The following is a 26,167-nucleotide window of genomic DNA, read 5'->3' on the forward strand; positions in this document are numbered from 1 at the left end:
AGGGGCCCGTAATCCACCGGGCCATTAGAACCTCACATGAACACTCTGACTGATACACTTTCAAACACTGAAATTCACAACTAATAGAAACTGTTACAGCATGGAGACATGGTTATCATACGGAGTACGTAGTACAATACGAAATAGATACGGAGGTGCAAATCCTTCCCTAGGAATCCCGCCAGCATAGACTATCGGTAGTCTATGCCGCCATTAATCCGCAGTCCAGCCCCTCCCTGAGAACCAGCCCTCTCCCTACCGGTAACCCTGCAGTCCAGCCCCTCCCTGAGAACCAGCCCCCTCCCTACCGGGGTAACCCTGCAGCCCAGCCCCCCCCCCCTTCAGGAGAACCCAGCCGGTAACCGGGTGACAGATACTGACCGGCAGCTGGCAGGTCTTGCCGTTGACGCGCACAGAGATGTTGGGAGGGAAGTGGTCCTCCTGGGGGCACGACGTCTCCAGTAGGCACAGCCGCATCTGGATCTGCACGAAACCAACACAGCAAGACGTCAGAGAACAATACATACATCAGACCAGCCAGTGCACCGGAATATGCAGAGAAACCGATATCTCTAACTCCTCATGAAGGTGACAATTCTAACCTGTGAGCCTGATTATACCAAAGAAAGTAGAGCACTTTACTGCGGGTACGGAACTTGAATTAATAAGTTTCTTATAGAGCTCGAAAAGTTTTGACAATAAAGTGTCAGTCGAGCAAGCAAACACCCGATGAAATCCTAGACATTCAGGCACCTGTCTCCACACTTATCTGACTGACCTGGACCGGGTACTCGAGCTTGGTGCCGATGCGCCCGTCGTGGTTGGAGGCGATGTCATCCGCCTGCTGCGGTGTCAGGTGGAAGCCGTACATACCGTCGTTGTAGCCCTTGCCAGGAGCATACGACGGCGCTGAGGGGGGGGGGGGGGTTATGGTTATGTGACGGGGCACGGTGAGTGAATGGGGGAGGGGGGAGGGAATGCAAGGGGCACCTGTCATTCAGATATGCTGCGGTGCTAGGCTAGACGATGTCGATTCGTAAATTAGAAAGCATTAGAGGTGAGATGCTTGGCAAATGATCATCGTCCATAGCGAATACCCGCAATGTGATATGCGATTGTTACTTGTTAGGATCCAATACAATACTGAGCAAACGTCGGAACAGTGTCCTGAAATTGATTTTTCGGAGAGTGTGATTGAAGCCGCGAGGACGTCGCTATTTCAAAAGGACGTCGATATCGGTGCGGAGCCTAAGCCACTGAAGATCCCTTACCTAAATCTCTTAAAATTAGCGATTTTCACTGGCAATATTGACTAATACCACCTCAAGGCACCTCAAATGAATGACACAAAGTAATGCCAGTTTACCCCTAGTAAAATACAAAATTCAAGCATTCACCATAAACACCAAAACAACACTGAAGATGTTTAGTTCTTGTCCATGATCGTACACAACAGTCAACAACAAATATGCTTCAACAAAATCAGCCCAAGAGCCAGCGGCTATCACTAAATATTGACGTCATAAGAGGGATATCATATCGAGCAAGAGGACTGATGTAAAAAAGCAGATGTCCAAACAAAGAGGTGGAAAACAGTTCGGAAAATTAATTTCCATAGCTTACTGTTATGAAACTCAATTAAGAAAACTCCAAGGTGGACGCTGAATTTTTCTTGGCTGGAAAAATGTGAAATCATTGTGCACTTTTCAGTTTTGTACCGACGTCGATTAAATGGGAATGACAAGGCCAATCGACGTCCCCAACATTGCGTGTATTTTTAAGCCAAGGACGACATACTTGAATTAATTCTGTTGAAATTCGGTAACTTTATTCTAATTCAAACAGATAAACATTAAACTTTTTCCCCAACCACTATCAACATATGCAAAATTAATTACTTTTGAAGGGCATGTTCAAGGGGCAGCGCTAACCCGTTACTGTGACCTTCTGAGGGGAAAAAATAATTAAATATGTTACAGTAATTTGATACGAAAGGTATGTTGCGTGCTTATAGTTAAATGTCCAAGTAATATTCGCATGATTAATTTTTATCTATACACTGCACAGTTACTAAAACTGAAAAGTGGAAAACGACGTCCTCAGATCCCTCTATTCCGACATCTTTTCTCCTTCATATGGCAGCATTACCTTCACATGGTAAAGGAAAAAAACCTATCCATATCCGACGCACAGAAAACGAAAATAAAATAAAACCGCGTTGTTTACTGTTGCGGCAGTTGGCCAGGAAAGGGGAGTCGAGTGTAAGACTTGTGAGGACTTAGGATATATTTACTGTCATTTTGCATAGCCGTGTTTTTAGGCTACAGAGGTGATATTTCCTTTTGTTAGTTTGCTTTTGGTGTTCGATATACCTATCGACTTTTATCTGTCAGGGACGTCGTTTGGCTTTCCGGGACGTCACAAAAAGAATCTGTTAGGTGTGGGTTTCCACCCAAATTCACGAAAATCAGGACACTGCGTCGGAATAATGCATACAACTTAGTAAATTTAAAAAGCACTGTGTAAATTATTGGCATCCAGCAAAATGCAACAGAGCCTATGATATTTTCACCTTACCGCAAATCTCAGACTAGACATTTTGTGGAATCTACAATTCACAAACCTACAATATGCCTTACAAGATTACGTTTTTCGGCACATGTCTGACCCCCTCTCCCCACTTCCCCCCCCCCTGCCCACTTACCGAGACTGGTGGGTTTCAGCAGCTCGCCGATCACATCAAAGAACGGCAGCGGCTTGAACACGACGTCCGGATGTGTGGGGATCTTGGAGCCGCTGTTCGGTACCGGTGACGACACCGGCTTGGTCGGATACTCGGGCATGTAGACGGGCGCATAGCCGGCGCCACCGCGACCCTGGGTGTACGACCGCGATGAGTTTTGGGGGCGGCTACCGGTCGACCGGGCTCGCACTTCAATCACGCGCCGCGGGCGGGCGGCTGACGTCGAGGGACGCTTGGTCGGATGGGGACGGTGGCTATGATGACTGTGCTGACGGTGTGGGTAGTGAGGCTCACGAAATGTGTAGGAAGGAGGATAGATCGGATGTAGTGGATAGTGCGCATGTTTGGACTGACGAGGTTTCTGTTGAGGACGATGCTTGGGGGGAGGAGTTTTGCGGTACCGAACGCACCGGAATTGATTTAGCTCCGGCTCAAAGACTTGCGACTGTTGTTTGAGTTTGCGCTTTTGAGACTTGCTCAGCTTAGGCTGGACCTGTTTTTGTGCATGAACATGTGGCTCAAAAAATCGTTGCCAATATGGAGCGTTCCGATTTTGGCGTTCCTGATGTTTCAGCTGACGTTGAAACTGGTGCTGCTCATGCTTCAACTGTCGGTGGGGTTTTTGTTTTTGTTCCTGACGATCTTGGGGTCGGTAACGTCGAAGATTCTGGGCGTTTTTATGCTTTTGCAGCTGCATGTTCTGGTGCTCGCAATGGCGTTTGTTTTGACGGGCCATCACTGATCACTTGAAAATTAAAAATGAGATGAATATCGATTGACTGAGAGGTCTGAGATGAGAATGAATCAGAACGCGCCGTCGTTATCAAATGACACCAACATAATTAGCAAGAGTTTACCGGATCTAAAGCACTCTAAAGACCAAAACTTATTACTTTAAGCTAAGGATGATTTCCAGGCATGGGAACAGTCCAAAAAAGTTCACATTATTGTCCATTCTGCCCTAGAGCTTTGACCCAAACGTTGACAAGCATGTCAGCTGTTTGCTTGTTTACGGCTTGTTCGGCCTTTTTGTTGGGCACCTCCATTTAGAAGAAAACTATGTCGAATGGCTAGCTACTTTTTTATCCCCGTCGGTAATGACAGCCACCAGATCCGTTCGTTGTCGGCTGCCAGAGCCCAGAACCACGTAACCAGGTGATGCGATGCATGATCTGAATAATTCAAGGATCTAGCGCGCTTTTCTGATGTGCCCGCCGGAAATCGAAACAACATCGGGGTTGGACAATGTTCTGCAGAATTTCCTTGTAATGCTTGCTATAAATAAGGTCATCCGACAAGTAGAAATTAGGATTATGCGTGTGTACATACTACATACAACACCCCATCATGAAACAGCAAAACATTTCGATACTGATGTGTCAAAATAAGTGAAGAAAACTGTACACTGTAAAAGTAATAATACAATATGACTTTATCGGGGCTTTCATTCTAAGCCAGGACAAAGGCAGACGTATACACTATGTATCATGCTTTATCGGTCTAAGTCCTCTCACGCCAGTCTAGCTAAGTCTCGGTATTGCCCACTACTCAGTTTACGCCTGATTGAGCCTACGTTTCACCAAGTCTACGCCTCCCCCGGTCTACGCTCGCTGAGGCTACGCTCACCAAGCCTACGCTCGCTAAGTCTACGTCTCACAACGTCTACATCAGCACCCACCTGCATCATGGGTTGGGAGTGGGCGCCGTAGACGGCTGAGCTGCGGTCCGGTACGGCGCCGCCGCCGGCCACGGCGCCGCCGCCGCCGCCGGGCTGAGACAGACCCGCCTGTGACCTGCCGTGCAGATCGCTCAGTGTCTCAGACCTGGCGGTCACCGCAACGCAGTGACGCAGGTCAGATCGGGGCGGCGGGGAGGGTCAGATCGGGGCGATGGGGAGGGTCAGATCGGGGCGGTAATGGGTCAGATCGAGCTGTGGGAAGGTTAGATCGAGCGGTGAGCAGGTTAGATCGGGTGGGGGTGGTGGTAGATTGGGCGGTGGAAGGTCAGATTAGGCGGTGGGGAAGATTACATCGGGCTGGCGGAAGGTTAGATCGGGTGACGCAGGTTACATCAGGTAGGTGTGGGGGAGGGTAAATCGACTAGGCCGGCAGAAGGTCAGAATGGGTCGGTGGAAGGTTGAATCAGGCTGCTGCAAGGGCAGATCGAGCGGGTGGCAGGTCAGAACGGGCGGCGCCTCTAAGGGACAGTAAACAGGAGAGGAGCCCGTTGCTGCAGAAGAGCGGAAGGGGGTGTAACTAGGGAGGGCAGGGAGGAAGCGAGAGAGATGAGGCAGAAATCAGGAACGAGTGAGAGTGAGTGAACGGAAGAGGAAAGGGAATGAGGGAATGGGAAGGGGAGCGAGAGAGGCAGGAAGACGATGGGGGAGAGATAAGAGAAGAGAAGCACATAACAGACAGCGGCACGGGAAATGTGATGAGGTTCGGTCACACTTCATGAATTTCTTCAAGATCAGATATGATATGCATGTGAAAAGTTAGGGCAAAACAACAAAAAATGAAAAAAGCAACAGTGCGAAAGAATGGATAAGAACAAAATCGTACAGTGGACTTTTGCTGCCCACGTCAGGTGCAGATACATGAATCAGAATGTTGCCAGGAACAACGATGGAAAAGTGATCACTCAAGAGCCCACGATACTTGTGTGGAGATGAGTTTTTGGTATACGAGCGGTGGAGGTTGGAGAAGCAATCACCCAACAAACATATAAAAACATAAAAGTGCGGTTGTCTCCTGCCACCGAACTGGGTAAAATGATCAGTAGAATTAAACAAAGGATGACGAAAAAGGTACGATGCAATGATAATCTGCTCCATAGTTAGTCCATGAGAATCAATAGCAGACCCAGTGTTTTTAACAAATCGGCTAATACGGTGTGCGGTGATGGTGCGGTGATGTGCGGCTCCAAGGCATCATGGAGTAGTGTTCAGTTCATCTGGACTACAGTTCAGATACTGTAGTTCAGTCATAAGTCCAGCGTATCTCAGCTCTAAAGGCTCCCGGCGCAGTCCTATCTTCTCTGTTCCCAAAACGGCGATAGCCACCGCTGCACCGTTCTGACACAGTCAAGGCCATCGAAGCTCTGCCATCACAGCGTATCTGTGATAGTTAGCGATAGCCTCTGAACACTGCATGAACGCCATAGACTACCGGTTTGAACGGATGTTACGATAAAATACTGCGCAATTAACATCCTGTCACTTGTCAGTCTTACAGGCTACAGCAGCAGTTGCATCGCTGAGTATTTCTCACAGGAAAGAAAAACAGTTTTTAACAAGGAAGGGATCATTCTCACCTGGAATGAATCATTCTCACAGAGCGGCGGACCATTCTCACCTGGGGCGAACCACTGCCGTTGGAACATTTGACCAAGAGACCGTCGCCGGCGATACACCAGTCGACGGCGATACACTAGTCGAGGGCGATACTCCACTCGAGGGCGATACACCAGTCGAGGGCGATACACTAGTCGAGGGCGATACTCCAGTCGACGGCGATACTCTAGTCGGAGCCGGTTTCCGCGGGACATGCCTCTGAGCCGAATCGTACCGAATCCTGTCCGCCGGCCGTGCATAACCATACGGTAGCACATGGTTGCTGTGGAGCCCCGACAGCTGTGGTGGCGGACGCTGCCACACGTAACTATTCACCGGTGGAAAACTGAGCACTGAGTCGCCCATCGGCCGGTCCCAGACGGGTGGCGGCGGACGCATCCACGGCTGTATTTCTCCAGGGGACAGCACGCGGCGGCGCGGACCCCCACGCGACACACGCGAGGCCGGCATTTGGGGTGAGATCACAACGCAATTACGTCCGGCAGTCGCTCGAACAGGTCACACAAACTTGGTGAGTCAAAGTGACGCTAATGTGACGACCGGCGTCCAAAGGATGTGACGTGAGCAGTCGGAGCGATCACCCCCACCGACCAAAGTTAAAAGATGTGTAGCACACACTTCACTCCACCGCAAAGTCTAAAAACGCCTGCTGAGCTCCAGCCGAACTTCCGCGAGACGCTGTCCGACCACTCACACCGACCGAGAGAGTTTAACTGGCCCGGCCGCTGCGACCCCAACCACCCCCAGCTACCGGGGTCACCACAGGTCACGGGCACCGCGGCCGCCGAGTCGCCACCGCCATCTGTCGAGCGATGTCAGTACTAAAAGTAAGGGCGCATGAGACTCGCCGGTGTCCAGCGACTCTATATAGATGGCGCAAAATAACAGAGGAAACGGCTGTTCTCTCTGGCTTGTCAAAAGAGCTTGCCTGGCTTCTTGAGCAGCTGAGCGAAATGGAAGCACATGTTGATGCAACTGAATGTCACCTACCTTATGGAGCTCTGAGTGTAGATAAAAACAGCTGAATGAATCATCTACCATGGCCATGCGGGCCCTGCGGCATATGACACCACCTCACCCGAAATAGACGGACCGAGCAGCGCAGATTTGCTGCAATAATGCCGGCAGGGCACTGGAAAACTCGGCTTGGGGGGGAAACTCAGCTTGTATCGCCTGTATTCGACAGAACATCCCAGAATATCCAACACTGCCCACTACGGGTCACAGATCGCGGATGCTTGCTTATTGTGTCGGGTGACGTTGCCCTGAGCGGATCAACGACTGGTGCATCGCAGCGGCAGGGACCATCCCGGGGAAGGACGGGGGATGTCCCGTAAGGACAGTTTATCTTGCAATTCAGACAGCCACCCCGGAGATAGTGTAGCCCAAAGAGTAGCCCAAAGACTTCCTCACCTTTGCAACGGCTGTCTGGTGGATGCAATCGTCAGCCCCTCACAAGACAAAGTTAGCCTTAGCAAGGATGTGGATGAGGTTGTGATGGGGGTAGCAAGGACGGATGTGGCCACGGCTGTACCGCGCAGATGTCACTTCAAACGACCGCGGCTCAGTTGTGCCGGCATAAGGCCGGTATGGGTTGATAGGCAGTGACGTCACATTTCCTACAAACGACGTCACTGTTTCGTTCGTTGACTGCTACCGGCTGAGGCTAGAGACGTTGAGTGCCACTTCATTCCACAAGATCAAACTACACTTGAATTTTACTTATAAGATACCCGAAATTCGGAGTGATTGGGGACCTGTCTGGGCTGCCACGCACCTTTGACCGATCACAATCTTCCATGTCCCTCACAAGTCACATCATTACTTCTCAGAAGTAATGATAAATAAAAACCGATTGGCTGAGCCCATGTGTTTGTAGGGAGTTCGAAAATGACGTTTCTAGGGGTAAATTGGCATAAGGAATGCGGAGCCGTGGAAATTTCAGACGGCTCTGGCTCCGGGTGAAATCCCATGGCGGCTCTGGCTCCAGCTCCGGCTCCGAGTAAAATGGTCCGGCTCCGGCTCCGGCTCCAATACTCAGTACATCCCCCCCCCCATGCAATTAAATACGGCTGGAAGAAAAAAGACGATGGGATTGGTGCACATTGCTTCTGTATTTGCATAACAAGGCTATTTTCATATTTTGAATACCGCATGTTTTACTGCCTTGAACTACCAAACCGAACTATGTAGGTAAATAATTTCTCCTCCTCAAAAAAAGGAGCCGGAGTCGCCCCCTTTTTTGACGGCTCCGGCTCCGGCTCCGGGCAAAATATGCCGGCTTCGGCGGCTCCGGCCCCGGCTCCGCACCCCTGATTGGCATAGAACGTTTTGGTAACCTTCACGATGTCCGTAAGAGCAACAGACACAAGCCCCCACAACTCCATCAATTCTAGAATCTAGTCCATCGGTTTCAAGTCCGTCCCGTTCCCCCTCCCGCCGATGACAGCGTCTCGGTACTCACTGAATCGTTTTGTACAGCTCTCGGATCTTGTTGACCACGGAAGACACGCGCGACTTGGCCAGGTCGAGCGCTCGCGCCTGGAGCTCCTGTTTTCGACCGGTCTTGTTCCGTCCCGCGTAACCCAGGAGCATGACAAGCTCCGAGACACGGAACGTCATCACCATTCTCTGTGGAAGGGACGAGAGCGGTGGAGTCAGAGGTCAGTGCGGACGACACGGGCCGCAAAGGCAGCGGTCGTATTTAGCGTAAGGAAGTTCGAGGTCAGCGCGGGCAATCGTACACGCCAAAAGGTCATCGCCATTCACTGCGAACGAGATAAGAACGGGGAGATTAGGGGACCGTACAATGCGGTCAATGCTTCAGGCTCCAAAGACAGTGAGTTGCGCCAAAGTGATGAGATTAGAAAAGTCTCACGAAAACGACAAACTCGGCGGCCATTTTTTATGTCTCCCGAAAAAAAACACACCAAAAAGTGGATGGGGGGTGAGGTGAGTAGTGGCAAAGGTATGGACTAAGCTTGTTTCAATAAATCATTGGTGGTTAGGATAGCAGTCCATCATCGGCTCTCAACGACACCGAAGTTGCAGCTGTGACCTTGAACCGGGCTGCAGCTGTGACCTTTTGACAGGTCACCCCTGAGGCGAGTCAAAGATGGATGCCTGGCAAGTGTGATGGATGCGACGGTTAGCCAGGTGGGCACTGACACCCCCAGACAGAGGACGTGATTTAGGGAGCCGGCCGGAAACAAAACATGAGTTGCGCATTCTTACGATTGCAAAAGACCTGTCAGTAAACCAAAAATAAAATATTTATAGAGTGATGCTGCAGTTTTATGCACCGCTGTTGTCCGTTCAGAAGAGAGAGTAAAATAGAAATGTATCAGAAGTTGGAAACCCTACGAGTTTTGCATTTCGCGGTACGCGAAAAGCCGAACGAGAGTGTGGTAAAGGGAGTCCGAAATTTGAGCATGTGACGCGGATAAAATGCATTGATGGCGACATGTTGAAAAATAACCTCATATGAATTAATAGACAAAACCATACATATAACGCTTATCGGTCATCGGAGGAAAGCATCAGACTTAAAAGGCGAAAAGCTTCCCATCAAAGTTCCTGGAATTATTTGAGAAGTCAGCAGAAATTGGTACTCAGGCCAGTTGTTACTCAGAAAACAATTGCTGTTTTGATGGCGGTTTCTATTTAGGGGCGAAGCGATGATCAAAGCTGCTAAAAGTGTCTAGGATTTGTGAGTCCCTGAGCAAGATAAGACTTATAAGAACCGGCTATTACAAACGAGAGCGAGCGAAGCGATCGAAGCGAAGTCTTTTCAATATAATGGAAAAAAAATTATGAGCATGAACGGTCCGGGCCGGCCGGTAAAGCCTTTGAGAGGCTTGCTGTTTATCTCAGCAGCCGCTGGACCGAATGACCTGCGGTCTTTTTTGCTGGGTAGTTCCAACCCTTCCACCTAATATCTGGCAGGACTCTCTTGATGCATCTATGATCTAGGTGATTGTCGTGGCACGCGCCACGTGAAAAGTCCAGGGTGACCAAGTTGTTCTGGTGGAATAGTGCTTTAGAGAGGCCTATATTTTAGCAACCGCCGCGCTGAACTATGGTTGGAAACGGCTTTACGTATGTCCAGGGGTCAACGCGAAAAAAATGTTTTATCCATAACTTTTTAGCGCGTAGACCGACTGCGATGAAAGTTTGCACAGGTATACCAGTGTCTTTCGTGCATCAATTGCCCCTGGCCATCCGTGAGACCGTTTCCAACCATAGTGCGCTGGGGTGATCGACTTGTGGTACTTTTTGTAGGGTAGTTCCGTCCCTTCTACCAAACATCGAATACTACCGATCCATGTGGGTTAGGACTGATTAAGATTTCAAGAAATGTGGCGAATTTCAACCCTCGCCCGTATTGGTGTTTTGCCATTTTCGAACGTGTAAGGGACACCCCCCCCCCTTTACGTTCGAGGGGATCACTTGGACCTCCCCTTTGCCGTTTGGCCCCTGATCGAGCTAGAGCTTCGCGGAAAAATACGAGCGTGTTGCCCGTGACGAGAGGAAGCCGATGATACCCAATTTTAAGGTCCTAGGTCATTGGTTGACCTTCCAAGTCAGGTCAATGACTCAAAAGTCGGGAAAATCGGGACCTGTTAGAACGTCCTAAAGCGTGGCTGCTGTGGAGTTTTTCGGGGTGCTGATCGCGAATATCACGTTAGTTTTCATCACAGATGTCTTCATGCATTTAGGCCAGGTCGGGTCAGGTCAGGTCAACCAGTAGGGGTCCTGCCGGGTAATCGTAGTACGTGTCAACCGCCTCTGACAGCTTCGTAACATGTTACGAAGGCACCAAATCTAAATGTTCAAATGGATGCTAAATTCGAATTCAGCTCCAAAAACTAGCCAAGAAACATGTGAAACTCGAAAAGTGAACCGAGGTCATCAAAGGTCAATGACCTGACCTTCAGGTGACCTTGACATCCACCCTAATGCATTGGACCAACATCATATCACATGATTTAAAGGAAGACTGCCACCTTCAAAAAGTTTTCTCAGATCGGCCTATGATTTATTGCCTGGACAAAACAAAATTTTAAAATTCACCTGACAAAGTATCATCACGTGAATCGCGAAAAAAATTGTCGATTATCATACAATTATCAATCGGTTAATGTCTAGCGACCACTGGCGGTCGCAGGGGGGGGGGGCACGGGGGCCATGGCCCCCCCTTTGGTGCTGAAAGGTGGGGCCATACTATCTTTTGGCCCCACCTTTCAGATCGAACAAAAGTCCTAGAAAAGCTTTTCGTATGTTTCATTTTCTTTCTTGCGCCATCAAAGGACGTAAATTTCACTCATGAGTGGGCTCAGTTTCGCATTCTGTCAATTTGGCGGTCAGCGTCGCTGGCACCGGTTCACGAGTATGGCCGGATCTTATATGGAATATCAGCGTGGGTTTACTTGAGGCTCTCGTAGGCCCAGCATTCAGCAATGGCTGGCATGAGACCCTCTTCGGCAGTGGCGGGTGGGCCCTGCTAAAGGAGATTGGCTCCAAGACACTAAAGTAAGACCTCATGGGTTGGTGCTGTGCACCTCAGAAGCCCGGTGGTGACGCCGTATGCCGGCTTGGTTTCTTAAGGATTAGCGTGGGACCTCCGGGGCCTGCATAGAGTTTGCATGAGCTAGTATGTAATCTCAGAGGCATGCGTGTAATGTGTACACAGTGGCGGTCGCGGGGGCCGGGGGGGGGGGCATCAGGGCCATGCCCCCAAAGGTCAATAAAGGGGGCCATCATATCATTTGCCCCCCCCCCCCCTCAAACAACCAATGGGCCCCATATAGGTGTATGGGGCCCTGGCAATTATTCGATCGTCACGAGGCTAAAAAAACCCACGCCCAGCTATTAATATAGCTCCCACACCGGTCTTTGAACGTCCTACACTGACCTCTGAGGGAACTTCAGTGGCGGTCAAGCGCCCACGTTGACCGCTAAGAGCCTACATCAACCTCTGAGGCCCCACATCTGGCCTATGAGGGCCCCTAACCGGCCTCAGGGGTCCCAACCGGCGTCTGAGGGTCTCACACCGGTCTCTGGTGGCCTTATTTCTGTCTCTGGTGTCCCAAGACGAACCTTTAGGTGCCAATAAGGGCCCCGCACTGGCTGCTGAAGACCCGATGCCGGCCTCTAAGGGTCTGCATTGGCCTCTGAGGAGGGCCCATCTTGGCCTTTGAGGGCCCTCTGCTGGCCTCTGGGGTCCAACGACGGCTCATGCCGGTCTTTTAGGGCCCCACGCTGACCTGAGACCTCTGAGGGCCCATGCTGGCCTGTAATGAGTAAGGACCCACATTAGCCTCTGAGAGCCCAACTTGGTCTCTGATGGTCTAAAACTACTGGCCTTTGTAGTTTGCAGGCCCTGTACTGGTCTCTGAGGGCCCTAAACTAGCCTCTACATGAAAACATACATGGGTGGGTTTCTGAAGATCAGAGGGCTCACACAGTCTCCGGCACAGCCTTACGTTGGTCCTGATCGAGATTGCTTTACGTCCTGATGGTCCCGCGCTGATTCCCTCATATTTCGAGGTCGGGACCCCATGAGCCGGTGTGGGTCCTGGGGCTGGCAGAGACTGATGAAGTCCTTAGGGCTCAGGGCCAGTCTTTTTAGCAGTAGGACTAGGCAGGTTGAGTGAGCCCCAACAGAGCCGTTGCGAAGCCCCGCAGGAGTCGCGCGCGGCCCTCAGATGCCAATTCTGAAAGCTCGGAACCTGTGGGGGTCTCCAGAGGCCGGTGTACCTACTCTCTCCCACCGCCACACAACTAGGTACCTATATGGGTAAATGTCATAGTCTAAAAATGCTCTCTGGGTTTCACATGCTTGTTCAAAGCAAGAGGTATCTGTACTTTTTAGCAAGATGTATCTGTACTTTTCCGAATTGTTTTATAGTGGTAAGGTCATGAATCCGCGTGCCTGACCTTCCAGTATACCTATGCTACAACGATCCGTCGTCATGGACGGTGCAGCGGCCCGACCGGTGGGCACACCGTGAGACGGTAAATGGAACTGGCGATTTTGCCTTAAATTGAGCTCAAAGATTTCACGCAAGAATGAGATGGATGAAGCATAAGTAATGCCAACTGTGCGGCGCCTCGTGGACGTAAAAAATTAGCCGATCACCCCCCCCCCCCTCCCGGTGACGGATAAATGTTATGTCCCGCGAGTGTGACTTTGGCCCCCCCTTTTGCTAGCGGCTGCGACCGCCAGTGCTAGCGACAATGTTTACACATCACTAGACTTCAAGGTCATAAGATTATTACATTTTATTTGAAAAAGTAAGGTATTTTATGATTTACTAATATATGATTTCATAAGAAATTGGCCATGTTTAATTTATTTTGCATTTAAGTTCGTAAAACATTTAAAAATCATGGCTCATTTGGAATGGGTCTGGCCCATGTTAAACCCCATTTCCCACACTTTTTTGGAAAAAATGAACTACTGAATATATAAGTTTAACTTTTATTTTGACACTCCAAAATTCTTCTCTGATCTCGAAACAATCAAAGTTTTGACATATATTTACCAAAAGATAAGAAAATTCATGTTTCAAAGTTATCGATAAACAGTAGAGATGTCGGTTATCTTGGACTAAAAAAATGGCATCAAACTGAACTTTGGTCTCCGATTTCTCGCAAACGGGTTCGAATTTCGGAAAACCGACTTCAGTCTGGGACATAGGTGGCTCAGCTCTAGTGAAAACCGTTTTGTGGAAAAAAGGTGGCAGTCTACCTTTAACACTTGAAACCACGAAATGACGGCAAACGCGCGGCTAATGCGAGCCGACATACTCCAAATCGCGAGTCTGGCCAAACATGGTTTCGGGAAATAGGTCACATGTCAAAGGTCATTGGAGTCAGGGTCATGAAATTTTCAGGGTATGTGTAAAATTGATCAACTCGAGGGTACTGAAATTTTCGTCGCGATTGCCGCTTTTTACGCGAGTTATTCGCGAAAACCTAGGGGGTCCATTCGCCCCCCCCCCCCTATACAGGCGAGGGTTAAAGGAAGGGTGCCACCTTTTGGACACAACGCAGTTTTTACAAGATTAGCCTCACATGAACCTAAAAACCGGCTTCACTTACCTATGCTCGAGACGGTCAGCATTGAATCCGCACGTGAAGTTATCATTTGCGAGTTTTGCTGCCAGCATTCGGGCAGGCAAAAATCTTCAGCACTATTTCCTCGTCGTGTTAAGGGTATTTTATAAAACATGAAATCAGCAAAGGTATGTATAAAAGTTATACTTTTGAAGCATGTTTTATCATTTTGAAAGGGTATATTTTTTCTTTATGGTATACACTTAAGTTTTAAAATTTTAATTGGGAAGTTTTTCTAGTAAGTTGCATGAAGGGTGAAGGGTTCCATAGATCTCTTAAGCATTGTAAAGGAAAAACCTTTACTCGACTTATTTGATGTTCTTTAACTGTTGGCAAATATGGCCAACAGTTACCTACTTGGTTACCTACAACTTAGTTCAAATCATGTTATCTTCTTCCTTTTTATTTGTTCATCTTTTTGTCTCAGTTGCGCCATCAATGCAAATGGCAGAATGATATGTTGCCATGACAACAGGATATGCCAGCCGTCCTAGCTGCCACATCAAACGACCTTGAGTTGTAGTGGTGATATAAACAACGATCTTTTTTTTTGGCCAATGTATTAAATGCAATGTTTCGGTTTTTTGTATATTGTGGACGCGCTAACCACGTCTAAAAATTCAAATAATTAAAATAGATTCATAGAACAAAAATTTCGGAAGGTGGCACCCTTCCTTTAAAGTGACCTAAAACAAATTTATACGTCTACTAAGGAAAATGCGCGTCTACTCGACGAACATCATACTAAATACTCCCAAACATCGGGTTACAGGCAAACATGCCACACTGAATCGGAAAATTGCACCCGTTACGATAGGCGGCGGAACGGGGAGAGCACCGGGGCACCGTGCCCCCCTTTGATTTTGGCATTTTAACATTAGCCCTATGGGCGTTGCATGGAAAGAATGGGACCAAAAGTCGGCAGTGCCGCCCCCCCCCCTTAATTGAAGGTGTTTTGACGCTACTGTCCGTTACCCTCCTTTATGTCCTTATATTCATCTCAGACTATACAGTATATATACATTATGCAAGGTCTCCGGCAGTTTTTATTTTATGATAACTTTTGATAGACATACCTACTTGAGCGATGAAAACACCGAGCACCTGTTCATCTGGATACGAGCGACTGATATGCAGCATAACCTTTCCCAGTCAGGACTAGGTCATGACCTTGACCTTAGGTCAAATTCTCAAATGACCTTTAAGGTCACATTTCAGTTCACTCAACGTATATCTCGACAAGAGGAACACGACGTCGGCAAAATAAGTGTCGTGCCAATTTTGGGTTAAGTCACTGCAGAAAAAAATGTGAAAACGCCACTTTCAATCTTTTGCCCTGTGGAGGCTAAGCCGTTGATCTTATGTCAAATCTCAAATGGTTATTACGTGCGCCCTCTTGCGCCAATGTGGTTGTATTGACTCCCGAGTTATGCGCCAATTCGTAAAAAAAAGTTGAAATAAGCAAAATTTGATTTTTGTCGACCGTCGTAGCCTGACCCCTAACCTAGCCTTAGCATGACCGAAGTACTTTCTACTTCATTTTTGACGCTCTTTATAATGCCATCTACCGCGTTTAACTTCGTGGCCCAGTAGCCGAGTTAGACTAGGGGTGTTCTTACACCCCGTCCCGGACCGGCGCGGCGCGGGTTATGCGACGACCAGCAAACGAAAATGCTTAGTTTTTTATGTCACGCAGTGTATTAACTCATACCAGATCAGGCAGAAAACAATATATAACCATAGAAGATACACAGCAAAACCAACCGGAGATGAGGTAAAAGCCCAGAAGTCTGTCATAGTTAAACCACCTCTTTTACGCAGACAGTGGGAACGAACACTGGCCATCGACGGACCCAGGCGCTACATACACCGACCCTAGGGGCTGTGGCATTGGCCTCAGGCGATCCAAGCCGCTGGCAGCGGTCCCAGCCGCTGTGGCTCAGGCGGTCTAAGGCGCTGCAGCGCCGGTCTTGGGCGGCCTCAGGCGTTACAGTACTCGGCATCGGCTGTGTTCGTCGCGATCCAGGACAGAGCCTCTGTGACGCGGGCGTACACGTCAGGGATGTAGGACAGGGCGCACGGCACGCCGAACGAGACGACACCAATCAGCTGGGAGCGACCGGAGACGTCGGACACCAGCGGACCGCCGCTGTCGCCATTGCAGACCGACCTGCCGCCCTCCGGGTAGCCACCGGCGCAGATCATGCTGCTCTTGAGTGTGGGGCCGTACAAGCTCTGGCAGGCGGCCTGACTCCAGACAGGCAACTGCACGAACTGCAGGGTGGTGGCCTGAGGCTCGGTGGCGCCCAGGCGACCGTAGCCGCTGGCGGTGGCCTCGGCACCGGCGTAAGTCTGGCGGATGGTCGGCAAACAGACAGGCGAGACGGTGCTGGTGAAAGTGATGGTGCGGGTCAGCTTCAGCAGCGAGAAGTCCCAGCCGCTGGTCGTAGCGCTCGTGTACAGCGGGTGTTCGATGATCTGCTGGACCGAGAAGCGCTGTTCGCCGACGTCGGAGGTGCCGATGCGCAGGTCGCCAAGCATCACCTGGATCTCGCTTGGGCTAAAGATCACGGTGCAATGGGCCGCCGTCAGCACGTAGCGGTTGTTGATGAGGCTGCCTCCGCAGAAAGTGCGTGTACTGCCGCGCAGGACGAGACCGGCCTGCCACGGGAACTGGCCACGCGCAGCGTCCTCGCCGCCCACTACACGAGCGTTCTGCCGGATGCCGCACTCGCAGCCAGAGGCAGATCTGGGTTGCGGCACCACGATTAGACAGTAGAAGCCCGAGGCGGTCACTGAAGCGTCTGTGTGGAAGTCAACGTTGAGCTGGGTGCTGCTTCTGATAGTGGGTTCCGTCCTGGTGCCGCAGTACCTTTGGCCGTTGATGGACAAGTAGTCCCAAGCGCATCTGTCATGACTCTCTAGCCTAAACGGATCGCAACTAATTGTGATGAGCTGTCCAGCGCTGCCCGTAAGCCTTAAACCGATGTCATAGTTGTTGGGATAGTTGCTCGGATGGTTCGGAGATGTCCAGAAGTAGTTCCCCGTAGCCAGAGTGATCTCGTACACGGCGCGAGCCCCGCCGGTTCTATTCACAGGAAGTGGCTCCAGGTCGTTATTCTTCTCCAAGGTCTTCATTTCAAATGGGACAGCGGGAATAGTCGTGGCATCGAAGTCGTCGGTAGGCTCGGGTTTCCTCCATTCTTCCTGGGGTTTGGCCTGGGGCTTTTCCTCAGGCTTGGCCTGGGACATTGCGTCAGGCTTGGCCTGCGGCTTGCCCAGAGCGGCGGCCGCCAGCAGGCAGCAGCAGGCGATCGCCAAACAACGCATGGTTCTGACTACAGAGGAGGACAGAGGTACCAATCGACGGCCGGACGGCCCTTTTATACCAGTCAGTCCCAGCCCAGGTGTGCCCAGCATCGTGGGCACCATGACGGTGGCTACGGGATGAGTCGGCCCTTCGACGGCCAGGGTGACCTATGCTGTCACAAACAGCGCATTGCTTTGCGCCATTTGTCACAGCCGTCCCATCAGCGCATGGCGCGATTTGCTTGTCCTTGGGTCTAGAGCGCCCACTGCAGACACATGCAGCTGTCAGAGTGATTAAGGGACATGTGTTTCAACCAGCCTCAGTTGGTTTCATTCCACATTTACACCGTGTCCCAGCCGAAACTTGTTGATGGGCACTAGACTGCTTTTGTGTTAATATTTCTGAAACGGCCAAGGCCACAGTGCAGAAATTGGTATGCATAATTACTAGCTCCAACAAACTCTCACCAAGTCACGGCTCTCAAACGCATTCAGCCCTGCATGGCTCACGAGGAGGTGAAACCTGGTCAGGTGAGAAGTCTGAGAAGTCAGGTCGGCGAAGCAGGTGAACGAAGCGCAACTCCCGTTCCTGGGCTGTGGAGTGTGGAGATGCCGCGGTGGAACTGGTACAGGGAGGAGTAGTGAAGGGGGTGAGTACCTATCTATAACACAGTGAACAGTAAAAGAAAAAGGTGGCAGAGACTCTAAAAGGAGAAGAAAATGAACACGACAGAAAACTTTCTACTGAAATCTATGTGCAGTGTGCACCTATGAATTATATATCTCATGGCGGTTGGAAAATTGTGGCCACAACATTTCCTAGCTGATAAAGCTGACAGCAAAAGCTCTCCAAGATGACTGATTTGATATAAAAAAGGCTGACATCTCAAACAGCGACTCAGCAAACAGCAACTTTAAAAAGCGACAGAAAAACAGCGGCTCGCTCAAAATAGCGACCGCGTTTAGAGCGATCTGTAGAAAAGTGACTCACATGTACATAGGTATGAGCGATTGTTTGAAACGGTGATCCGTAAAAGGGCGACTTCAGGGGAACAGCGACTATTCTAGACTAATGGAATGGTGATTGGGAAAAAAATTGTCGATTGCTTCGCGAAGTATATCTTTATGTCAGTAAAATGCATTTGTTTCGCATTAGTATTTACTAAAAATGATAGTTTAAACTTTACAAGTCAATATCGAAGTATATTTCATAACATACCTACAGGGTGTCCCGTGTCCGGATATTATTTGCCCCTCCATCAGCTCGCCGCCATAATTAATAAACAAAGAGTCCGCTGGTCATGGTTTATTTACCGATTTATCCCCTAACCTGTCCTACCCATTCCCTCATCCGCTTTGGTATTCCATAGATCAAGATGTTAGATGTCCCGAGTATCCGCGCTGATGTTCAGCCACACCTTTAACAGGCTCCTCTCAAATCCGTTTTCGTTGGGAGCTGGTTCAATCTTGCTGAGCTCCTCCTGCATGATTCCTCATTGGTTTTCGATTGGGATTAGGACAGAGGATTCGATTTTACTTCATTCCAGTGTTCACCATAACTTCAGCGCGATGCCGCTTTGTCAAAGAGTTTCTTTCGTCATAGTAGACACCACGTTCAGGTGCGAGTTACGCCTGCCAAGCACTGGCCTCTGGCGCCTCGCAAGTGTCAAGGTCAGGTGACCGGGTTACCGGTTAGGGGAAGGTGGGGTAAGACGGACCAGCTGTATGGTGCAGCACTGCAATATCGTATATAATTTCATGCGCAGAAGTGCCCTTTATTATTTAGTAGCCACGATCCCGGCTTCGTCAGATGAATGTTTAGTCAGCTGACTGTGAGACCGTTCCGTTCAGTTGTTATCGTGTGCGTGTCGGTATCGCCTGAAGCTCCGTCAAATATAGCGCGATTCTGAGCAAATCTCTGTGTTCCCGACCATCAAGATCTAAACATGGCGCGGTCGGTCGGTGTTCATTACTCGTGCTGAATTTCGCTGACATTGGTTCATAATTGTGTGATTAACGTGGATGATCTGTCCTTGCCCCAGCGCGGCCACGCGGCTCGGCGGTAGATGACAGTCGACCTAGCCACCTAGCGGCGGCCAGTGACACTACTGGGCGCGGAATCACTCGCACCTGGTCCCGACCTGCACTCAGGTGTCCGTGGCCTAGCGGTCAAAGGCGCCCGGCCTGTGCGCCGGCCGCGAGTAGTGACGCGGGTTCGAGCCCCGCCGGCCGCTGAACGTTTTGATCGCCACGACTATGGAAGACTTCACAGCTGCACTTGTCAGTCTGACGGAGCTGATTCGCCAACAAGCGGAGACTGCTAACCAGCGAGAAGAACGTCTAGCGGCAATCGTTGAAACACAGGCTGCAGCTACCTCTACTGCAGTTTCTACGAACAATCGCCGTGATGAAACCTCAGCAAATCGCCCGAAACTTCCGGCCTCAGCTACGCCAGCGCCGCGTCTATCTGGCGGCGCCAGCCTCAGGGAGTTTTCGACCTGGAAGGAACGACTCAACGGCTACAACATGCTGACCGGTGTAGACAAGCTGTCACAAAAGGAACAGCGCGCGTCTCTATACACCATCGTCGACGACGAATGGTACCGAATCATCAAGTTCGGCCTCAGCGACGTCACGGATACTTCCGACCTGGATGAAACCATCTCAGCCATGGAAAAACACCTGCGGAGTCAACGCAACGTCATCCTGGACAGGCGCGACTTCTACCGTCGCAACCAAGCAACCGACGAACCGTTTGACGACTACCTCATCGCGTTGAAGGAGATATCGGAGTTCTGCGACTTTTGCAAACACTGCACCGAAGACCGACTCCGTGATCGCCTCATCACTGGGCTGTGTGACGAAGCTGCCGTCCAAACCCTGCTGTCGGAAACAAACCTCACGCTGCAGAAGACGGTCGACATCTGCCGTGCGCGTGAAAACGCATACGCCAACGCCTCAGCACTCACCGGCGATCGCCTCCAAGCGGTGTCAGCCTACCGGCGTGGTCAACGCAGTTACAGCCGCGGCCGAGACATCTCACCACATCGAGAGCGAGACACGTCACCGTACAGACAATGCCGATTCTGCGGAGGCGAATGGCATGAACGGTTGACCATGTGTCCTGCCCGAAACCATCGATGCTCAGCATGCAACAGGCTCCACCACTTCTCATCGGTGTGCAGGAGTGGCCAGAACCAGACGACTCGCTCTGGACAGCACGGAGACGGGTCTCAGCAACAAGACCGTCAACAGCCACCGCAGAACACGCCGCCGCATAACACCCGCAACAGACGACGGGATGCATCCCCACCACCACCGCAGAACACCCGCAACAGACGACGGAGTGCATCCCCACCACCACCGCTGCGGGGATCTCAACGCCTTTTCGGCATCCGAGTTCGGGGTCTGTCGGCAAGACGGACGCCGAAAGTCGACATAGAGGTGCAGCACAACCATGGACGAGCAGTCATCTCCTGGATCCCCGACAGCGGCGCAGAGGTCTGTGCCATGGGCACCCAGCAGGCCCGGCAGATTGGCGTCGACATGACACGCCTGTCACCGCCACCAGATCGCCTGTTCGGAGCAGCTGGAGAAGAACTCGACTGCAAAGGCACGTTCCTGTGCACACTCAAACTGGGTAAAGCAACAGCATCGTCCGTCACCGTCTGCATCATCCCGACCATCACTGGCGCTCTGCTGTCATGGGATCGATGTATCGAGCTCGGTATCCTGCCGACCGACTTCCCGAAGCAGATCAGCTGCGATGGTGCGCTGCCTCATCTGAAGGACAACAGCAACATCAGCTCGACCAGCAAGTCGACCAGCAAGTCAACCGCCAACCTCATCAACAAGCTGGCGTCCTCGCGTCAAGATGCCAGTCCGTCCACACGGAACCAGGTCCAACAACCAGCAACCGCCTCTCCTACGCTGGCGCCACCGACGTATCCAGTCTGGCACCAGGAGCAAGGAGAACCATCGGAGGAGGTAAAGAACCAGCACCTGAACATGTTGAAGACCGCCTTTTCCGAGGTATTCGACGTCAATCGTCCACTTCGAGAGATGATCGGCGGACCCATGAAGATCGTGCTCAATGAAGACGCTCAGCCATACGCCGTCACCGCGCCCCGCTCCATCCCATTCGCCTGGAGGGACAAAGCCAAGGAGCAGCTGGACAAGCTACAGCGGGATGGCATCATCTCGGAAGTCACCCATCCAACAGAGTGGTGTCATCCACTGGTCGTCGTGCCGAAGAAGCCATCAGAAGACAACAACACCATCGATGTCAGGATCTGCGTCGACCTGACGATGCTGAACAAGCACGTACGTCGCGGCGCCCACCCTGCACCATCATGCCAAGACGTCATCACGAACATCAACAAGGACAGCAAGTTCTTCACCAAGCTCGATGCGAAGAATGGCTACTTTCAAGTGCCACTCGCTGAAGAAGCGAAAGATCTCACCTGCTTCATTACCCCATGGGGCAGATATCGCTTCGAGAGATGCGTCCAAGGCCTCAGCTCATCCGGAGATGAGTTCAACCGCCGAGGTGATGTCGCACTGGCCGGCATCCCCAAAACCTGCAAGGTCATCGACGACATCTTGTGTCACGACAGCACCTACTCGTCCCACCTCAGGCACGTCATCGACGTCCTGGAGCGATGTGCGAAGCACAACATCACACTCAACCCAGCGAAACTCCAGTTCGCCCAGCCAGAGGTCGAGTACTGCGGGTTCAACATCAGCAAGGACGGATACACCGTGGATCAGCGCAAGCTTCGCGCCATCTCCAACTTCCCAACGCCACAGAACCTGACAGACCTCCGCAGCTTCATGGGGCTGGTCAACCAGCTGGCCTCATTCTCAACTGAGACAGCGCATGCCGCCGGTCCGCTGCGTGGTCTACTTCAGCCCAAGAACCACTGGTGCTGGACCAGCGTCCACCAGGAAGCGTTCGAGGCAGTCAAGGCAGCTCTGCTGTCTGCACCCGTGCTGGCATTCTTCCAGACCGGTCTGCCAACAGCTCTCCACACCGACGCCACGCGTCTGCATGGCCTGCCATACGCGCTTCTCCAGCTTCAAGACGAACACTGGCGTCTCATCCAGTGTGGATCTCGGTTTGTCTCTGACACCGAGTCCCGATACGCCGTTATCGAGCTGGAGATGACCGCCATCTGCTGGGCTGTCAAGAAGAACCACCTCTACCTGGCCGGCCTGAAGGAGTTCGACATAGTCAGCGATCACCGTCCCCTCATCCCACTGCTCAACCAGAAATCTCTGGCACAAGTGGAGAACCCTCGTCTTCTCCGCCTTCGCGAGAAGTTGGTGCCATACCACTTCACAGCAGTGTGGAAGTCCGGCAAGACACACTGCATCGCGGACGCCCTCTCCAGAGCGCCTATCGACGACCCAACACAGGAAGACCTGGTAGCTGAAGAGGATGCTCATCCTCATCTCCGCAACATCGCCCTGGCCAACATACAGGAGATGTCCGATGACGAGAGTCACCCCGCACCTGATCTGCTCATCGACGAGATCCGTGCAGCCGCACGGCACGACGATGAATACCAGGCGCTGACGAACGTCATTCTACAAGGCTTCCCCGACCAGAAAGCAGATCTACCGTCCAGTCTGCGTCAGTACTGGCACGTGAAGGACAGCCTCACCCTGGATGATAACGTCATCATCTGTGGAACACGTCTCCTCATCCCACGCAGCCTCAGACGCGACATCCTCCAACGACTTCATGCGAGTCATCAGGGCATAGAACGGACAAAACGACGGGCCCGACAGTCCGTCTACTGGCCCGGCCTGAACCAACAAGTTCACGAGACCGTCACCACCTGCTCAGCCTGCCGGACCTATCTGCCATCACAGCAGAAGGAGCCGATGCTGAGTGACCCAGAACCGTCCCGCGTCTTCGAGACGATGTCCGCGGACTTCTTCTCACACGCGGGCAAATCCTGGCTGGTCGTGGCCGATCGACTCTCAGGGTGGCCCATCGCCATCTACATCGACGGCGAGCCAACAGCCAAGATCCTGGTGCATCATCTCCGACAAGTGTTCGCCGCCACGGGCGCACCAAACTGCCTGAAGACGGACGGCGGACCCCAATTCACCGCTCGCTTCACACGAGACTTCCTGAAGAGGTGGGGCGTCACCCACATAGTCTCATCACCACACTACCCACAATCCAATGGGCACGCCGAAGCGGCTGTGAAGTGTGTCAAGAGGCTCGTACAGAAGTGCAGCACATCCGGTCGCCTGGATATGGAGCAGTTCACCATGGCGCTACTGGAGCTGAGAAACACCCCAAGGACAGACGGCCGCTCGCCTGCAGAGATCCTATACGGACATCCCATCCGCAGCACGGTGCCGATGCACCACACCGCCTTCGCCGGTCGCTGGCGTGCGGCCGCAGACGACTGCGACACGCGAGCTCATGATCAGCGAGAAGCCGCCAGGGAGCGCTACGATGTAGCATCCCGCCCTCTCGCTCCGCTGAAGATCGGCTCTCATGTATCTGTTCAGAGTCGCCAGACCGGACTCTGGGATCACTCGGGAGTAGTCGTCGCCATCGGCACTCACAGGGCCTACCTCATCAAACTGCCCAGCGGGCGCACGCTGTGGCGCAACAGGCGCTTCCTGCGCCCATGCCACCCGCTCGTCCCTACAAACGAGCGCAACGACGCTCGACCTGCAACGCTACCCGCCGCCACTACTACGAGAGCAGCGTCCTCAGCAGTAGCAGCTCCACCGAAGAAGCAAGTCCGCTTCGCAGACACCCCGCCTGATGTCCCCCGCCGCAGCACCCGTCAGACACGGCCTCCGAAGAAGCTAGTCGTCGACCCCACTCGGCGCTCCTACCAGTATGTGTGATCGACTGGGGGGAGGTGTACCGGTGATATCGACTCGGGGGGAGGTGTATGGTGCAGCACTGCAATATCGTATATAATTTCATGCGCAGAAGTGCCCTTTATTATTTAGTAGCCACGATCCCGGCTTCGTCAGATGAATGTTTAGTCAGCTGACTGTGAGACCGTTCCGTTCAGTTGTTATCGTGTGCGTGTCGGTATCGCCTGAAGCTCCGTCAAATATAGCGCGATTCTGAGCAAATCTCTGTGTTCCCGACCATCAAGATCTAAACACCAGCTAAGGTTTGAGGCCGCATATCTCGCTACACTGCTCTCGTAATTCATATTATTTATAGTCTTTGGAATGCTCAATCCTTCCTCTGTTGATATGTGTAAAGACTAAATTTCAAATTAAAGACATCTAGGTGGTGGATGCTCTTAAAGAGGGACATGTCAAAAACTCAGACAAGAAAAAACGTGGGGTAAGACGGACCACCCAGCAGTGCCTGCTATCCGTTCATGTGTGTTACACTTCTGCTCTGTACTCTTGTAAGAAAAAGTAACCAGAATGGTAAAATAACAAAATGAGCCTTTATTCTTTACTCATGTGTGATGGAAGTGCAGCTAAAAGCTGGGAACATGTGTGTTGATTGTCGTTTGGCATGAATGCATGCTAACTGAGCACTTGCATGCATGGCTCACATGCAACAAAGACTCCTTCCTGAAAAATTAGCTTACTTAAACTTGTGTCAATGTTTTGGAAAAGAACTTTCCATATGCAGGATACAATGGACCACCACAGGGTAAGATGGACCACAGTGGTCCGTCTTGCCCCAAATCTAAATTCTGTCATTATCATGACGTATATGTCAAATAGCCCAACATTGCAAAACCTTGCCTTTTCTGAAGTGTGACAATAACTAAGTTTATAACTTTGTTCTTCACAGTTAAGTGCAAAATAGAAACTTAGCATGCAAGAAAGGCGCCGTAATTAAATCACCCGTAGACCTATTATATTAGATCGGTTTGACGAAAAACAACATTTTTCTCAATAACTCAAAAGCTATGCATCCTAGCAGCATGAGCTCAAGGTGGCCATTGTTACGAAGGAAAACAAACATTGTGAGTGCATAAAGCAGTAGATACCAGCAGCGGTTCAGCCGGGAGGGCTGGTGGTCCGTCTTGCCCCGCTGGGCCGTCTTACCCCACCTTCCCCTATGTGAGTAACGGACAGCTTTGGATAGCCTGAGGCACGGTCTTAGCAAATTTTCAACAATTCTTAAAGCGCACGGTGGGATTATAGCTGAATGAACAAGGGGCCAATAATTTCCGGACACCCTGTACTTAAACGTTCATTTTAACTCAGTCCTTCATTCGTTTCGATGATAAGTGATTTTTCGTAGACATCGTTGATTTTTCAGGACGAATTAATAGCCAAGTTCCCCCGGAGTGCGATGGAATATCTGATAGTGTCATATCTTTCTAGTAGAGGTTTATTTGTCATTGGGTCTACTACACTCTACACTTCTACAGTGCGCGGATATTTCTATTTCACACAACTCTGAGATGCAAAAAAAAGAATTTGCTATCTTTGCGTCCTTCTGAGATGCAAAGATAAATTATCGAGGGTTCATAGCCGAAAATGAAGCGTTCAAGTGATGATGCATCAATAACATCTTTTGATGGTTATTTGTGCATGAAAGCTATGAATTAAAAACAAAACTTCTGAATCTGTTTATTAGATGAATATGTCTTCTTACCTGGTCTTCTTACCTGGTGGGGTTCCCT

The 26,167-nt window shown here is 51.0% G+C and overlaps 2 protein-coding genes across 22 annotated transcripts in view; both read right to left on the reverse strand.

Annotated features, from left to right (window-relative positions):
* Window positions 1-26,167, reverse strand: part of LOC122392333 (E3 SUMO-protein ligase PIAS3-like) — a 43,849-nt gene that overhangs the window by 11,785 nt on the left and 5,897 nt on the right. For 5 of the 21 annotated variants that reach the window (XM_043387073.1, XM_043387071.1, XM_043387079.1 and 2 more), the window contains 5 exons: window positions 8,560-8,726; window positions 4,422-4,566; window positions 2,705-2,876; window positions 779-909; window positions 382-483 (listed from right to left, as the gene is read on the reverse strand). In XM_043387073.1, the coding sequence (XP_043243008.1) occupies window positions 382-483; window positions 779-909; window positions 2,705-2,876; window positions 4,422-4,566; window positions 8,560-8,726 (717 nt within the window). Of the gene's footprint in view, window positions 1-381; window positions 484-778; window positions 910-2,704; window positions 4,122-4,421; window positions 4,567-6,096; window positions 6,982-8,559; window positions 8,727-26,167 lie in introns of those variants that run through there. The other 16 variants (XM_043387080.1, XM_043387075.1, XM_043387078.1 and 13 more) reach the window with 13 other exon arrangements.
* Window positions 15,886-17,573, reverse strand: LOC122392334 (trypsin-1-like). The gene has a single exon (XM_043387084.1). It carries the CDS (start codon window positions 17,544-17,546, stop codon window positions 16,197-16,199), a length of 1,350 nt encoding a protein of 449 aa, XP_043243019.1. The 5' UTR covers window positions 17,547-17,573; the 3' UTR covers window positions 15,886-16,196.

This window comes from Amphibalanus amphitrite, unplaced genomic scaffold (assembly GCF_019059575.1).
Source record: "Amphibalanus amphitrite isolate SeventyFive unplaced genomic scaffold, NRLGWU_Aamphi_draft 000482F_arrow, whole genome shotgun sequence".
Classification (NCBI taxonomy): Eukaryota; Metazoa; Arthropoda; class Thecostraca; order Balanomorpha; family Balanidae; genus Amphibalanus; species Amphibalanus amphitrite.

What these genes read in the sequence shown, in the direction of transcription:
- LOC122392334 (XM_043387084.1), bottom strand. Translation starts at nt 17,546, where the DNA reads ATGCGTTGTTTGGCGATCGCCTGCTGCTGCCTGCTGGCGGCCGCCGCT.